Source organism: Aulonocara sp. 'chitande type north' Nkhata Bay, linkage group LG3, assembly GCF_057382095.1.
Source record: "Aulonocara sp. 'chitande type north' Nkhata Bay isolate Kocher_YH1m ecotype deep benthic linkage group LG3, A_spYH_male_GT1.1, whole genome shotgun sequence".
NCBI lineage: Eukaryota > Metazoa > Chordata > Actinopteri > Cichliformes > Cichlidae > Aulonocara > Aulonocara sp. 'chitande type north' Nkhata Bay.
In genome coordinates this window covers 8929307-8944664 of record NC_141346.1, presented here as the reverse complement: position 1 = coordinate 8944664, position 15358 = coordinate 8929307, and the positions used below count along the sequence as shown (strand labels likewise).

General features: G+C 41.6%; 2 protein-coding genes across 4 annotated transcripts in view; both read right to left on the bottom strand.

The window, feature by feature from the left end:
• LOC147333815 (uncharacterized) overlaps positions 1 to 15358 on the bottom strand; it is a 61152-nt gene that overhangs the window by 27509 nt on the left and 18285 nt on the right. Inside the window, exons 9-10 of one of the 2 annotated variants that reach the window (XM_086270116.1) lie at positions 5213 to 5237; positions 3020 to 3343 (exon numbers count right to left, since the gene is read on the bottom strand). In XM_086270116.1, the coding sequence (XP_086126242.1) occupies positions 3020 to 3343; positions 5213 to 5237 (349 nt within the window). Of the gene's footprint in view, positions 1 to 2897; positions 3344 to 5212; positions 5238 to 15358 lie in introns of those variants that run through there. The other variant, XM_086270124.1, reaches the window with a different exon arrangement.
• On the bottom strand, positions 10725 to 12324 carry LOC147333816 (nuclear factor 7, brain-like). Of its 2 annotated transcripts, XM_086270538.1 has the most exons (3): positions 12088 to 12324; positions 11635 to 11901; positions 10725 to 11601 (listed from the first exon to the last, which is right to left on the bottom strand). In XM_086270538.1, exons 1-3 carry the CDS (start codon positions 12322 to 12324, stop codon positions 10939 to 10941), a joined length of 1167 nt encoding a protein of 388 aa, XP_086126664.1. In that variant the 3' UTR covers positions 10725 to 10938. The 2 variants fall into 2 exon arrangements, with proteins under 2 accessions (XP_086126664.1, XP_086126655.1); XM_086270529.1 differs by having other exon boundaries at positions 10725 to 12324.

Genomic DNA, 15358 nt, shown 5'->3' with positions numbered 1-15358 from the left:
TATTTGCATGATTTTATTGTGATATTTATATTGCATGTTTGTTTATATTTATACGGCATGGTTTTATCCTCATATTTATATTATGTGTGTTAATGTTGTACCATGTTCCTTTAATTCACTGGACTAAACAGACAATTGTAGGCACCTGTGAGGTGGGGGCGTTCCCCAAGGTGGCCTATCAGCCGCCAGGTTGACCTGTTAAAGGGGATAGCGAGCGCAGAGACAAAGAGAGGAGTGACGCACGAAAGGTGGGCAGGAGAAAAAGGAACGCGTGCAAGCCCGCACGGGTGTGGAAGGAACTGCTGCCTGACTGTGGGGTGCCGCGAGTCGTTCGGCGATCCAGTCCCAACGCAGGAACAGCAACAGTGGGTGGCGATGGCCGCAATGCACAACAGGGCAGGGATGCCCTTCTGCCTGCATCTGACGGTGAGACGAGGGAGGCCGTGTTCAAGTGTGGAGTGGGGCGGGACTGTGCGGCCACGCGCTGTCAGGAGGAGACAGGTCTGCGAAAGGAGCCTCCTCCCTGGTCTGCTGCTGGCGAGTTTTACCATACCGGAAGAGAAGTTCCTCTCCTGTCTCTTTCAGATAAGGACCCTTCGCCCATGTGTGGCTGGACTGTGGGATTATGGGACTATGGGAGGGTAATCTTAGCATATGGAAAACATGTTTTAGCCTTGTTTTAATAGTGTATAGTTATTTCTGCCAGCAGGGTTTTTAGCGGGTTGCAAACACTATTCTTATTGTATACGGGGAATTTTAACTTGTATTTGTGACTCTGGCTGTGTTTTCTTATGAAAATAAAGGGTGTTTGAAGCCAGCTTAGTTTCTGTGCCCTGAGCGCTGACCCGCTCACTCCTTTCTGCTTGTATGTATAAAGAGGTGGTGGTGAAGATTTAGGTCCACCAGTCATAGCGGCTACATGCGCGGACTAGTGTGCTCTCGTGTGTGGTAGAGCTGGCGCTTTTATTTTTGATATTTGAAATAAATGAGTACTTGTGGAAAGTTAGAAGTTGTTGCTCATTCGCTATCCACCTGCACACATCTGCAGCTGGCATCGTCTCCACCGCATGTTACAAAGTGACTTTCACCAGGTAACGTGGACATTTTTCCTGAATCAGCAGTTGGCGTGTTCAGGTAAAATGAGGGTTCAGAGCTTATCGCTGGTGTCATGAGGAAAATGTCGGCTCATTATTTACCTCATTACCATCAAATGATTCGGATGCACCAAACTGTATGAAAAACATTGGATTACAGGAAAACTCGATGCATGCTCAATAACCCAGGTAAAGAAATCCCACAAATGATTTCTGATCATCTGGACGCAGTAATTTCAGTTTCACATTCTGCAATTCTTCCTGATGTTCATGAACCACAAAAATGCTTTAAAATTTTAGCCATCAAAAAATCAAGAATAAATTCTCTCTGAGAATGTGTATTTCTTCCTTATCCTCATCAGATAAAGAATTTAGATGCTCTTAAACCTGCAGACCCTCCCCCAGGAAGAGTGAGACTCTTTCCCAGAGATCTGAGTCCAGTTTGTGGTTTTGAACCCATTGATGTCTAATCTCAAACGTTAACTTCTCTAGATCATATTATCGCTGCAGCTTCAGTAACCATGGTGATATACTCCAACAAGATGTGTACGACCTTAATAAAATAGAGAAGTTGAAGTTTTCTCAATAAGCCTCAAATCCTGGTTCAGGGGTGTTGTTTAGACCACAAACACCACAGAAGAAGAACATTAAACGTTAGCAAGATACATTTATTGGGATTTAAGAAGAATAGTGCATGTTTGTAAGCATCCTTATAAAAATATATGTCAAACATGTTGAGTGCTTATTCACATAGTCCTGCCTGTAGCGATTTGTGAAATGTCCATAGACGAACTCAAAACAACACAAAGTGGGCATGAAACACTACACTACATGTATTAAGGCTGATTTACATCATGGAGCCTTGCTCTAAAAAACTTAGATTTATCGCTCTCTGTAAAGCATAGCGTGGATTTAATAAATAAGTGTTTAAAAGATGTTTAGTCTCAGTACAGAATGTGATGTGATGTGCTCTATAAACCCTAACATTACAGCCAACAGGATGCAGATGACACCCAGCTCTATCTGTCCATGAAGCCAGATAACACACACCAATTAGCTAAACTGCAGGAATGTCTTAAAGACATAAAGACCTGGATGGCCGCTAACTTTCTGCTTCTTAATTCAGATAAAACTGAGGTTATTGTACTCGGCCCTGAAAATCTTAGAAATATGGTATCTAAGCAGATTCTTACTCTGGATGGCATTACCTTGGCCTCCAGTAACGCTGTGAGGAACCTTGGAGTCATTTTTGACCAGGACATGTCCTTCAACGCTCATATTAAACAAATATGTAAGACTGCTTTCTTCCATTTGTGCAACATCTCTAAAATTAGAAATATCCTGTCTCAGAGTGACGCTGAAAAACTAGTTCATGCATTTATTACTTCCACGCTGGACGACTGTAATTCATTATTGTCCTGCTCCTCACATACAAGGTCTTAAATAATCAGGCCCCATCTTATCTTAATGACCTTGTAGTACCATATCACCCTATTAGAGCACTTCGCTCTCGCTCTGCAGGCCTACTTGTTGTTCCTAGAGTATTTAAAAGTAGAATGGGAGGGAGAGCACCTGTGCTTCCTCTCCTCTCTCCTCCACCTGTTACAGTGAGGGAACGTCCTCCATGATGGAGGAGCTGCTGGAAAGTGCTGAGAGTTTCCTCCAGAGTGAGACCTCTGTCACAGTTCAGAGGATCTACGGCAGCAGAGACCTTCATGGACACTAAAAGTCTCAAACACACAACAACAACATCACACTGACTCCACTCTGACATCACTGATCAATAATCAAAGAACACACAGATCAAACTGATTGATCAGCCATCAGAGGAGTCGGATCAATGGAGCTGCTTCTGTTCCTGATGTCCCCAGTCAGAGACACACACACACACACACACACACACACACACACACACACACACAAACCTTTGACTTTGAGCAGCACAGTTTTGTATCTGTAGATCTGTGTGCTGTCCACTTCACATCTGTATTCTCCACTGTCTCTCTCTGTGGGGTGTTTCAGGGTCAGACTGAGGTCTCCAGTTCTCAGCAGGTCTTCATTCATCTGTATTTGGTCCACATAAACTTGGTCCTGTTTGTCAGGCTGGTCAGAGCCGTTTTGATACACATAAACGGTCCTAAATGGTTCATAGTGTCTCCACTCCACTTTAGCATCTTCAGGCAGGTTTTCTGTATTTATAAAGGGCAGCTGGACAGACTCCACCCCCTCCTCCACCTCCACCTGACAGACTGAGAGGACAACAAACACAACATGACAGACAGCAGCAGGTTTCAGAGTTGCAAGAGTGCTCAAGGACGTCCTACCATTTATTAATCATATTTGAATCATATCTATCTAATAGTCACTCATTTGTTCATGCAAAGTTTCACAGGGTTCAGTCCCAGGACCAGTTCTATTAACACATGCTTCCCTTAGACAGTTTCATCAGAAGACATAGCATACATTTTCACGGCTATGCAGATGACACCCAGCTCTATGAAGCCAGATAACACACACCAATTAGAAAAACTGCAGGAATGTCTAAAAGACATAAAGACCTGGATGGCTGCTAACTTTCTGCTTAGGTTACTGTACTTCTTGGAAATATGTTACTCACCAGCTTACTCTGTAAGACTAGTACCATTTAATTTAATTGGTATTGAAGTTGTTTGAAATTATTTTTGATCAAATCAAAATGAATTGCTGACCAGGTTTGAGAGCCGATTATGTAATATGCAGTTTGTTTGTAACAGATCTTAGAGGCAAACGCTAAGGACAGGGGAACCTCCAGAATTTTTCCATAGGGGTGAATATTTATGGGGGCCACAAAAATATTTTTCAAGATTTCTGAAAAACTTCAGGACTGAAGTTTTAAGTGCACATCATTGTTTTATATGTGAAACTTTCTGCCATGAGGGGATTATTATGGAAACCCAGCTCCAGAGACTGTAATCCCAGCTTCCACCCACCATCTAGACACACCTCACCTGTCATCTCTGGCTCCACATCCTTACAACTGTGCCCCATCTCCACTTTAGTCTCTGGTAAAGAGGGTGGGCTGGCTTAACCTGTGGCCAGCCACCCTCTCACCAGACCAATAGCCAGGCTGCCCTCTGTCTCCTTCCGCACCCTTGCACCAATTCACCAGCTTCTTTCATAGACAGCCCAAGGCTACAGGTGGGCCCTGCCTGTGCTAACATCAGCAGGTGCTCAGGGTGAGGAACAGAAACAGGATATGAGCCCTGTGTAGCCCCAGCAGGAGCAATCAGAGATCCCTGAGAAACCTGTGTAACCTGAGAATCAGGTGCATCTAGGTCCAAGCTAGTAACAGATTTTGTCTGCTGATGCTGGGTCCCTGGTGTCAGCTTTTGCCCTGGTCAACACAAAAACTTTTTTTGGTCTTGCCCTGCCCAAGTCTCTGCTTGCAAGCCCTGCTTGTCAGAGGAGACAGCATGACCAAATGAGGGTACCGATCTGTCTAAACCCAATCCTGAGGGTCCTCGGTCGCCTGAGCCTGGGTGTCCTGGACCATCTCGAGGTGAAAAGAAGAAATGGCAATTCATACACAAAATATTTTGCCCCCTGTTTTTGTGGTTAAATCTGCTGATAAGTATTCAAAATTAATGAAAGCATATGTATTTTATTCAGTTGGAGGTCTTCCAGTACCAAATCCTGGTGTTTGATGGAAAGCAGTTCACTTACAGTATAAACAGACCATAACCATGATAATAACCAACCAGCTGTGCTTTCCAAGGATGGATGCATGATGTGCAATGTAAATGCTTTTAGCTCTCTAAGAGTGTAAGTTATTATCAGGTGTTTGGAAAAGAAATAAAAAGCAAAAAACAACAACCCCACCAAAACAAAACAAAGCAAAATCTAAATCAATTCAGTGGCCAAACCACAAATAATATGAGAAAGTAACATGATGCATTAAAGCAGTATATTTTTGTGCAGTTGATATTTTATACCTTTTAATGAGTGAAAATAATGTAAACCAGAAAAGCTAATTCATTCAGTACAGTGTGAAATTCTTTTTTTAATAATAACTGTATTAAATCCCTGTATTTTCTCATAAATGTGGTAAGCAGTTGTTTTTTAAATAATCAGTTGCTGACCTTTGACCTTTAGCTGCACATTTCTCTGTCCCGTTTCTTCTTTCCCATCACTGATGGAGCAGGTGTAGACGCCGCTGTCAATCAGGTCTGGTTTTCTCAGAGTGAGGCTGAAGTCTGAAGTCTCCAGAGCATCAGGCCTCATTGATGTGCGCCCGCTGTAGCGGAGGTTCTGCTTTTTGAGATCATCACCTTCTTCTCGTCGCAGGTGGACAAACGTGGGACTGAGATCACTGCGAGTCCACATCACTGTGGGATTTTTCTCAGGAATAATACCAGAGTACTGACAGGGCAGCAGAACAGACTTTGCCTCCTCATACACCTCCACCACCACAGCCAGGGCATGCTGGGAAACTGTAAGGACACACAAGCAGAAAGACAAATTAACAGCATGCTTTGAGTTTGTGTCAGCATCCACGTGCTGGAATGCAGGTTACCTTATCTGCAACTTCTACACTCAGTCTATCCATGTAATCTAAATTTAATCAGATTGAAATCAAAGAAATTATTTTAAAGAGAAAGTGCTGCATTCTCTGAGGGACCTTTGAAAGGGACCAGAATTTTCTTGCAGTGTTGGTGTAATGATGGCAGCATATGACCAACCACAAAAATGAACAGGACTTTCTACAGCAGGGTTCATGAAAACTAATCTACGAAGCCAATGTTGGAAAATCTGAAGGTCTGCAGCTTAAGTTACCACAGAAACAAGTGGAGCTCCTTCACATAACGCACAACGGAGGGTTAAACTCTGCCCAAGATCCTAATCCTGCTTCTCCTGATCAACAAAATGTTAAGCAGAGAATAAAAATTTAGTGTGAAAAGATTCGGTTTCTCTCTCTCCTGGTTTGTTCAACAGTTTTTGATGTAAATGTCTGAGTGAAGCGACGTTCAACGTTCACTCTGAGCTCTGAAGTCTGAGATGCCACTCAGATGACCACTGTGCAAGGAGAAAAAATAAAAAAATAAATATCCTGTTGAATCAGAAATGTATAATTAAACAGCTGAAAAGGTCAAAAGTAATGATCAAACAGTTCAGCTGTAACAGCTGCTGCACAGAAACCCTTAAAGCTGATGTGCAATTCATGCACAAAACATTATTAGTGAAATGTACAGGTGGTCCTGGCACAAATACAAACACAAGCAAACCAAACAACTGCCACTTAAATTGTATTACAAATAAACACAGTTTGCAGAAGTCTACGAGGACAAAGCTTCTTTTCTAAACGTGGCAGTACAGGTCACATGACTTCTGGAACAATGTCCTTTGGAGGAAGCGCACCAGCAAATCTACATGTCTGAATCTCTGAAGGAGAAAAGAATCAAGATTTTGCAATGGGTCAGTCAAAGTCCAGACCATAACCCAACTGAAATGCTGTGGTGGAACTAAGAGAGAGCTTTGCATAAACAAATGTCCAAAAACCTCAATGAACTGAAGCAATGTTGTACAGCAGAGTGGGCCAACAGTTCTTTTTACAGGGATGATTAGAAATAACTATATCACAGGTGTTTGACAAAGTTTAAATATACAGATCAGGCTGAATGAAACAGCTACCAACAAGAGTGTGCGAGAGTCCAAGTGCTGTGTATTCTGATCTGTGTACTTTGACTGGAAAACCAGTTGTAACATGAGCTCATCTGAAAGGCACCAAGAAGAATCCAGAGATTTGAAAGTTGCTGCTTTGGATCGTTAGTTTGATCTGAATCAGAATCCAGTGTTTGATGGAAATCTCCTCCTGCTGCACTTAAACACATTAAAGAGAGAGAGATGAAAGAAAAGCTGATGATGAGAGCAGAGAGAGGAAGGTGTACTTACCGTGCAGGAGGATCACAAACACCACAAACATCTTCATGTTCCTGTCAAACTCAGAGACTCTTTAAAAGCCCTTCAGGACATCAGCTCACAGCAGCTTCACTTTCCTCTGCTGATCATCTACTGACACTCTCACACTGCTCACACTGACACTGTGAACCACACAAAGTTTCACACTTCAGTGAGGGAGGACGTCTGTTGCTCAGATCATTCCAACAGAAACTTTAACCTCGATCAGATCAGGGCAGACTGTGAGGAAAGTGAGGAAAAGCAGGAGAAACAAGCTCATTAAATAAGAGACATCAGACAAAGGTCATTTACACTGAAGTCAGATCCAACTTTATGAAGAAGCCAGCAATAAAATCTGAATCGTGTGGAGGAAAAATCTAATTTGAATGAATTTTGGTGTTTGAGCTAAAATATTTTCCCTTCACTGAGTTTACAGTTAGAGTCCATACAATAAATACTCATAATAATAATACTGTATATGAGTGTTTTACAGGACTAACACTGTGAGTTCAGCTGCTGCCACCAACTTTTATGACATGTCACATTCTCCTGTAAAACACACTCTTATCTCTTTATCAATAAAATGAACCGAACTTTGACCTTTAGGATGTTTATCCTTTGCACTACTAAACCTAAGGTCTGCAGCCAGACTGGATGAATAATAACAGAAGCAGAGGACGAGGATGAATACAGGACTTACCTCATTTGTGCATTTAACCTGAAACTTTGTGTCCACATTAGACACTGAGGGCGGCTCTGAGGCCCATTCATTAAGGATCCATCAATTTTCAACAAACTGAAAGTGGTTCAGACTACATCTGAAAAGAAGTTATGAAGATTATTAATTCAATTCTATTTTTCTTATACAAAGGAAAAAAACACAGCCAGAAAGAATAAACACATCAGTAAACTTCAAATAAAGACATTAAAAAAGGAATGAAGGACTTGTGATGTTCCTGTTGGTCTCGCTAAATGGTCAAAATAATGAAGGCTGTTCTTTCTGAGCCCAAAGAATCCTAGAAAAACAGGAAGTGATGAGTTCTAAATGAAAGTCAAACAGTCTGAATGTGTGATGGCGATGTTGAGATTAGCTCTATTTAAAAAAACAAACTGTATCCGTAAAATGAGAGAACAAAAAAAGACTGCACAGGTCTGCACTAGTGGAGAGGTTAAACTGCACACAGAAAGATGTTCACACGTCGCAACAGAAGCTGCATTTCCTCTTAATACGAGTGTTTAAAAAAGAAAACCACTCAATAAAAGGAAAGTCGCTCTGCGTTGTGGTTCTAATAGTTTTCTTCCCCCTAAAACTCTTTAACCTTGATGACATGTTACATCTACTTTGAGGTTTAGAAACAAATCTTTGGTGCTCAGATAATCAGCTTTTAGCCTCAAATTAAGACAAAGCAAAAAGTTTTGTGTAGGACTTTAGCTCTGACCAGTAAGCTTGTACTTTAAAAAACAAACAAACTAGTCTTTTTTTTTTAAATTTGGCAGAGTTTAAAAGAGTAAATTTTGCTTGTCCCTCTACAAATCACTTTCTATATTTTGAAAGTACAGTGGTATTCATATCATATGCTATCTGCTTAGCAGGTTAATTAATTAAATTGACAGAAAAGGGGTTCTGTAAACTGTGCATATGCTACAAGCTGATTAGCTGACAAGTGGAACAGCTGTGTGTTTGTTTCAAGGTGACCAGCAGCTGACTCCACCCAAAGGAAGTGACCTCACACCTGTTTTATTCATTGAAACAGGATGATGAAAAGCTGTGAGCGAGCGTTTTGAGATGTAAACACTCACTCAAGAAGAAAAAACTGGATCAGACTAAAAGTTAGCCAGTTGTTTTTATTTTCACTTATTTACAGGATGGCTCATTTCAATAAAATCAATATGAAACAGTAGAAGATGGAAACTTGCCAGATTTGAGCTAAACTGCTCATTTCCATGTGTCGTCCATGGGCAGGTCACATGACTCTATCCAACATACAAAGACACACAAGAAAAGCCAGAGAAACAAAGACAAATCCAAACAATCCATCATACTGAGTCAAAGTGATCACAGGTCTGCTTGTTGGAAATTACATTAAACGTTACACAAAGAACATAAAAGAAGTAAACTTCATAAAAACTTCACAAATGATGCTTTAAATGAAAAATAAATCCGTGTAAATAATTCAACAGGTCACATGTTAGAACCACCTTAACTAAACTCTGTAGCCGCTCACTGTGGTTTGTCCCAGCAGCTCTTAGGAAACAAACTGCTAACTTCAGTGTCAGCACACACTGTTAGTAAACTATGCAACACTGAATTCAGCTTTCAGTTGTGTTAAGTTGTGAAGTTGTGATGAAAGTCTTCTTACTGACACAGGTAGGATGGTCAGGCGTCCTCTGTTCCTTCACCGTTCATGAACTGTCACTTATAAAATGCTGCCAAACATCAACTACACTCAATAACTAAACGTGTGCAGGTTAAAGTGATGGACGCCCAGATCTGCACTCCAAATACAAACAGACTAAAGGTGTTTCCTCCAGAAACAAAGACAATATTTACAAAGGTCTCACAGGTAAATTGTGAGCGATCACAGCAGCATCTCATCCTGACTAACAGCTTTTAGATGCAGGGAGAGCGTCGTGGTTCAGAGGTGGTTCAGCAGATGATGAAGGCCTTTCTGTTGCATTGTGTAGTGCTGTGGAGGCCATGATGGTCGACTGGGTCTGCTTCTACTGAACTCACAAACACTTCTGAGGTATTTACACCTGAAGCCTCATTGAATGTGAGTCAGAAACAAACGGCTCAGCTGTGATTAATGGATGTTTCCCTGCATTTCTATTTTCACACAGTTTATTTCTTACAGCAGGAAAACTGAACAGAATGTATGTAAGAGGTCAGAGTGAGGATGACGTCACTTAATACAGGAAATACATGTTTGTCTGTTTTGATGATGAAGGACTTCTTCAGCTCTGTAAACAGCTACACTTGAGAGGACAGAGGTGATTTCATGGATCAATAACAATGTGTTTATCAGCTTTCATCATCGCAGTGCAGACATGACGTCAGATCTATCAGAGTGAAGGCCGTCTCTCTGATGACGTCACAGAGCAGAGTCCTTCTGTCCAACAAAGGATCTCAGATCAGCTGCTGCCATCTTGTGGCCACAGTTGGTTACTGTCTCTGAAAGTTGTCTCATGTTTCCTGTTGTCCTGCTAACAAAGGCTGGAGCTCATCATGCTGAGAGGGCAGCAGCATTTTGTGGCTCTTCACACATGTTCATTATATTCTGATGATCCTGGATGGAGACAAACTACAGATAAGTGTGTTCAGCCCAACTAGTTTATCTCATTACAGCAGTTTGATGTTTCCCTTTGAATCCCCCTGAAGATCCTGACAGTGAAGCACGTACATAATACTCCAGCCTTTCAACTCTGAGCTTATTTAGTTCTATTAATACACTGAAATCTCATTTGTGTCATGAAGAAAGTCTTTAATCAAACAGAATTCAAAGATCAGAAACATTTCATATATGGAGTTAAACATGAATCATTGTTTCAACAACATATTTATTGTTGTCATAAACAGACAAGAAGACAACAACAAACTGCTCCTCCCATTCAACACATGTCAGTCCATATCCCAGCAAACTAAATCATCTCCATTTACACATCAAATAGAAACATGAATCACTTGTAATGATTAGAAACTTGATAGAATTTCAAATCTAGTTTGGGGAGTCATTCAGTGAGAAACAGTGAAATGATTTTCCATGTGAAAAGGTGGACAGCAGAAACAGAAAGAAAGAGTGAAACTAAAAGAGAAACAAAGAGCTTTGGAACAACGAGGCAGCAGGAGGACAGCTGCAGTTTAACAGCTTCAACTCACTGACAGGAAACAACATTAGAAACATCATCATCCTCAACTCATCTGCTGCACTGACACTGACACCTTCAACGGACACACCTTCACTTTATCATAAGTGCTAATGTATGGAAACATCCTGTGAGTGAAAGTGTGTGTGAAGGTGTGTATGTGTGTGTTAGTATCAGGATCAGAGAACGACAGCTTTCCTCTGTTCCAGTCCAGATTCACTCTGATCCTCTGGAACTTCTTCTGGACTGAGAGATCGGATTCTGCTGATGGTGAGTGTGCTGAGTATTTACCTAAAAAGAACCATATTTTCCATAATCCAGACTCCATGACTCCCTTCCTCTGCTCAGACTCTGCTAACACACCCAGTTCCCACCCTGTACTGTCTCCTACATCAACATCCCAGCTGTGAGTCCCTGAGTTAAAGCCCTCAGAGCCCAGGACAGAGCAGAACAAATGAATCCTCTCTGGATTATCAGGAAGCTGCTGTTCATCTCCTCGTCTCACACTGGTCAGATCTTCAGACAGGATGAGTTCTGGATGAGCAGTGTTTGGGTCCAGAGTGAGAGGAGTGTAGGAGACCATGTCCTTCATGTTGTTCCAGATGTTGAAGGTCAGGTTGCCCAGGTGTTTGGCCTGGTCTATCAGAGCTCCTGAGGGCAGCTGTGGATCATCCAGCAGGGGGCAGCGCTGGACTCTTTCCACTGCAGCCTTGTAGTTGTGCAGGAATGAGACGTCTTCAGCTCTCAGCTCCTCCTCTGTGGCTCTGACTGTGTCTGAAAGAGCTGCTATCTCTCTGCTCAGAGCCTCCATCTTCTCCTTCATCATCCCACTCTTCTGCTCCTCTTCCTCCCTCAGTGCAGCCAGCCTGGCCTCCTCTTCCTCTGCTAGAAACTGGTGAAGCTTCTTAAACTGCTCCTTAATCTGCCTCTCTGTGTGTCGGGCCTGGACCTTAATGTGTTCTGCTGTTTGATCAAACTTCACTTGAACTCGTTTGCAAACCTTTAACTTCTTCTTTAAGGGCTCCAGAGTTTCCTGAAGTTCCTTCTTGTGTTGTTGTGCAGCTTCATCGATGGGTCTGAATCTGTGATTGGTGTGTTTTTCTGAGTCTCTGCAGACGACACACACTGGCTGCTGATGGTCCAGACAGAAGAGTTTGAGTTTCTCAGAGTGCAGACTGCAGAGATCCTCTGAAGCTCTCTGATCTCTCTCCTGTAAGAACGACTCACACAGGTTCTTTAAAGCCAGATTTAAAGGTGGTTCATCCCTTGAAGATCTTCTTTTACAAACTGGACACTCGTGTGTTGGTCTCTCTCTCCACCATCTCTTCAGACAGTCTTTACAGAAGCTGTGGCTACATGACAGAAGAACAGGATCTCTGAAGACCTCCTGACAGACCGGACAGCAGAGATCCTCCTCTGATCTGGAAGCCATTGAGTCTGTGAGTGAAGCTGAAAACAGCAGACAGGAAGTACAGTCAGTCCTGGCTCCCCTCCCTCCTCTACCACCTTCACTGAAACTTGCTTTGAGTCGTGTTTTTGCTCAAACTCACATTCAGTGTGTGGAGCGTCAGCAGCTTGAAGCAGCAGTGTTGGAGTTTTCCACTTTTCTCTCCTGTAGCTGGACTCACTCAGAGGAAGCTGCTAGTTTGGTCTGAGCTCAGTCTGATCGTCTGTGCGTCTCTCTTTACTGAAGAAGAAAAACATCTTGTTTCCTGGTTTTGTTGCATGTAAGTGATGTGAGGGGAGGAGAACAATGTTGCTTTACCTGTAGCCTAGGTGTGCTTCATTCCAGAGTTAGACTTTCATCCTGCCAGCAGCTCAAAAGCTATAAAACAGGTTTTCCTCTATTCCAGCTGCACATGTCACAACATTACTCTTAATTTTAATTACTTTTGTAGAATCTATTTAGACTTTGAAGCAAAACTATCAGATTTCTCACATAACTAAAAGATTTAATTTATTTATCAGTAATCATCAGTGCACCTGACTCACCAATTCTGGGTAAAACACACTGCTAACCTCAGTAAGGGCCAGTCAAACACCCTTTACCTCAGGTCACAAATAAGTACAGTATTAAAGTTCTGTGAGTGATGAGACATTCTGTATGATTTTAGGATGGATTTCTTCATTTTAGCCCTGATTTTGATTTTGCTGTATTTCCAAATCTTAGACATAATGGAGGATTTCGGAACATAAAACTTACCAGAAAGTGATTATCATCAACAGTTTGGTTGATGATGTCATAGCTAAATTTAACCCAAAAAAGATGTGACACCAGTAAAAACTGCCAAAAAACTATGCTTGAGACTTGTGTCTGTTAGGGACTTTTCTAACACAAATATCTGCTTTAACTTAAATGAGGACCACGAATGTCCTTTGGAAACTGGTAAATACAATGAACTCTCTGACTAAACATCTGCTTGTTTTAAGGTACGCTTCATGATTTCAAGATTTATTTCTTTTCTCTTGGACAACAACAAACTGCTCTTCCCTACTGTTGACTCTGTTTGATGAACTCTAGTGTAATAACTTAAAGCTGTGGAGGAAACATGTGGCGCAGTAATGTGGGTTCTGCCTCAAAGAACAAAAGAAAAGACAAAAAGACAACACAGCAGTGGTCAAAATGTTAACACTGAAGCTTCACAGAAACCAGACTCAAGAAACCAGTGAGTGGTGTCTGGTGGAGATTTTATTGATTGTGTTTTATATTTTGTCCATATTAACTAGAAGCATGTTTGTATTTTCATTTTGGATTATTTGGACGTGAGGCAAAATCCAGCTGTGAGGGTTGTGCAGCTGAAAGTGAAACCATGAATAAAATGAGCAGAATTGTCTTTGTTCAGATGTGACTTTTGGCTACACACACTAACCGTGACATCACCTAAACCTCCAGTACTGAGGCCATTTACGTGAAAAGGGAAAGACCATCTCTGAATCAAGGAGGGGGCCTAAGGGTACATCTGTCACCATCTTACAATGCTGTGATTGCAGCCATTCCCCAACTCTCTGTGAAAGGTACTCATGGCCATTGATCAGTGGTTGTTGATTAATGGTCATGATAATTTGCATAATTAAGATTAAGGAACTGACCTCCCAGCCCATTGTTCCTTCAGCAGGCTGGTTTCAGTCATTATGCAAACATACTCTTTATAAGATTTGGGGAAACCTGCAGTCAGCTGAGACTGAAGAAGTCACTTGGATGAGTAATGAAACGTTTCTCCCACAAAACGCTACGTCCTGATGAACAGAATCGACTTCTGGAGATGTTATTAAGAATCTACATTTTGTATAAAAATATTCTTATCTTTATTTTTTCAGTGTGGAATCTATATAAAAACCATAGAGGCTCTCACTGTTTGCAGGTTGATGGACATTCACTGTTTTTTTGTTTGTTTTTTTACTTGATCCTGGTAAGAAGTGGATCACTTCATATCATTGGGAACTCAGTTAAACCGGATAGGACTTCACTAAACTTCTAATCCTGCCTCTCAGGGCCACTCAGACCTGACATAAATCTCTTCATTACATGGTGAACACACAGATTTCCACAGACAAGTTACATTTAGCATTTTATGGAACTGTAACAGGATCAACTGTTGAACCATCAGCTCTCCAGCTGCCCGTGTGCACAAAGACTAGAATAAAGGTTTAGTTTTAAGTCTGAACCAGTTGAATCTTATCAGTGTCTAACTGCTTCTAATGGGCACAGTTTATTTTGCATATGTATAAATGTTTCTACACTGACGTAGGCAGACTACAAATGACTCATGAAGCTAATTAAAGCTAATGTGTGAAGAGTTAAAGAGAAATTGAAGTAATCGCTCCGGTTGAAACTGCACAGTACAACACTGTAACCAAACATGTGAACGAACTAAACTTAATGAACAAAGAGAAAAACAGAAACATGGTAAACTATGAAAGATTTTGATAAAGTACGTAGTTATTGAAACTTCCAGCAGTCGTATTGTTTGATCTGAATCAGAATCCAGTGTTTGATGGAAATCTCCTCCTGCTGCACTTCAACACATTAAAGAGAGAGAGATGAAAGAAAAGCTGATGATGAGAGCAGAGAGAGGAAGGTGTACTTACCGTGCAGGAGGATCACAAACACCACAAACATCTTCAAGTTCCTGTCAAACTCAGAGACTCTTTAAAAGCCCTTCAGGACATCAGCTCACAGCAGCTTCACTTTCCTCTGCTGATCATCTACTGACACTCTCACACTGCTTCACTGTCACAGCTCAGAGTTCAGCTTCACACTTTGTTAAAGCACATCTGTGGAATGAAGTCCGGCCGGCCACAGATCAGACGTTTGTGAGAACGGAGGCAGTGATTTGCTGGCTCACCTGTGGGGGCGTGGCTAACAGAAAAGTGGATGAACAGGATGGAAAGTATGAGGAAACTGCACTCCTCCTCTTATCAGATAAGTTTGTTGGTGTTCTTTTACTAAAATGAAAGAGACATAG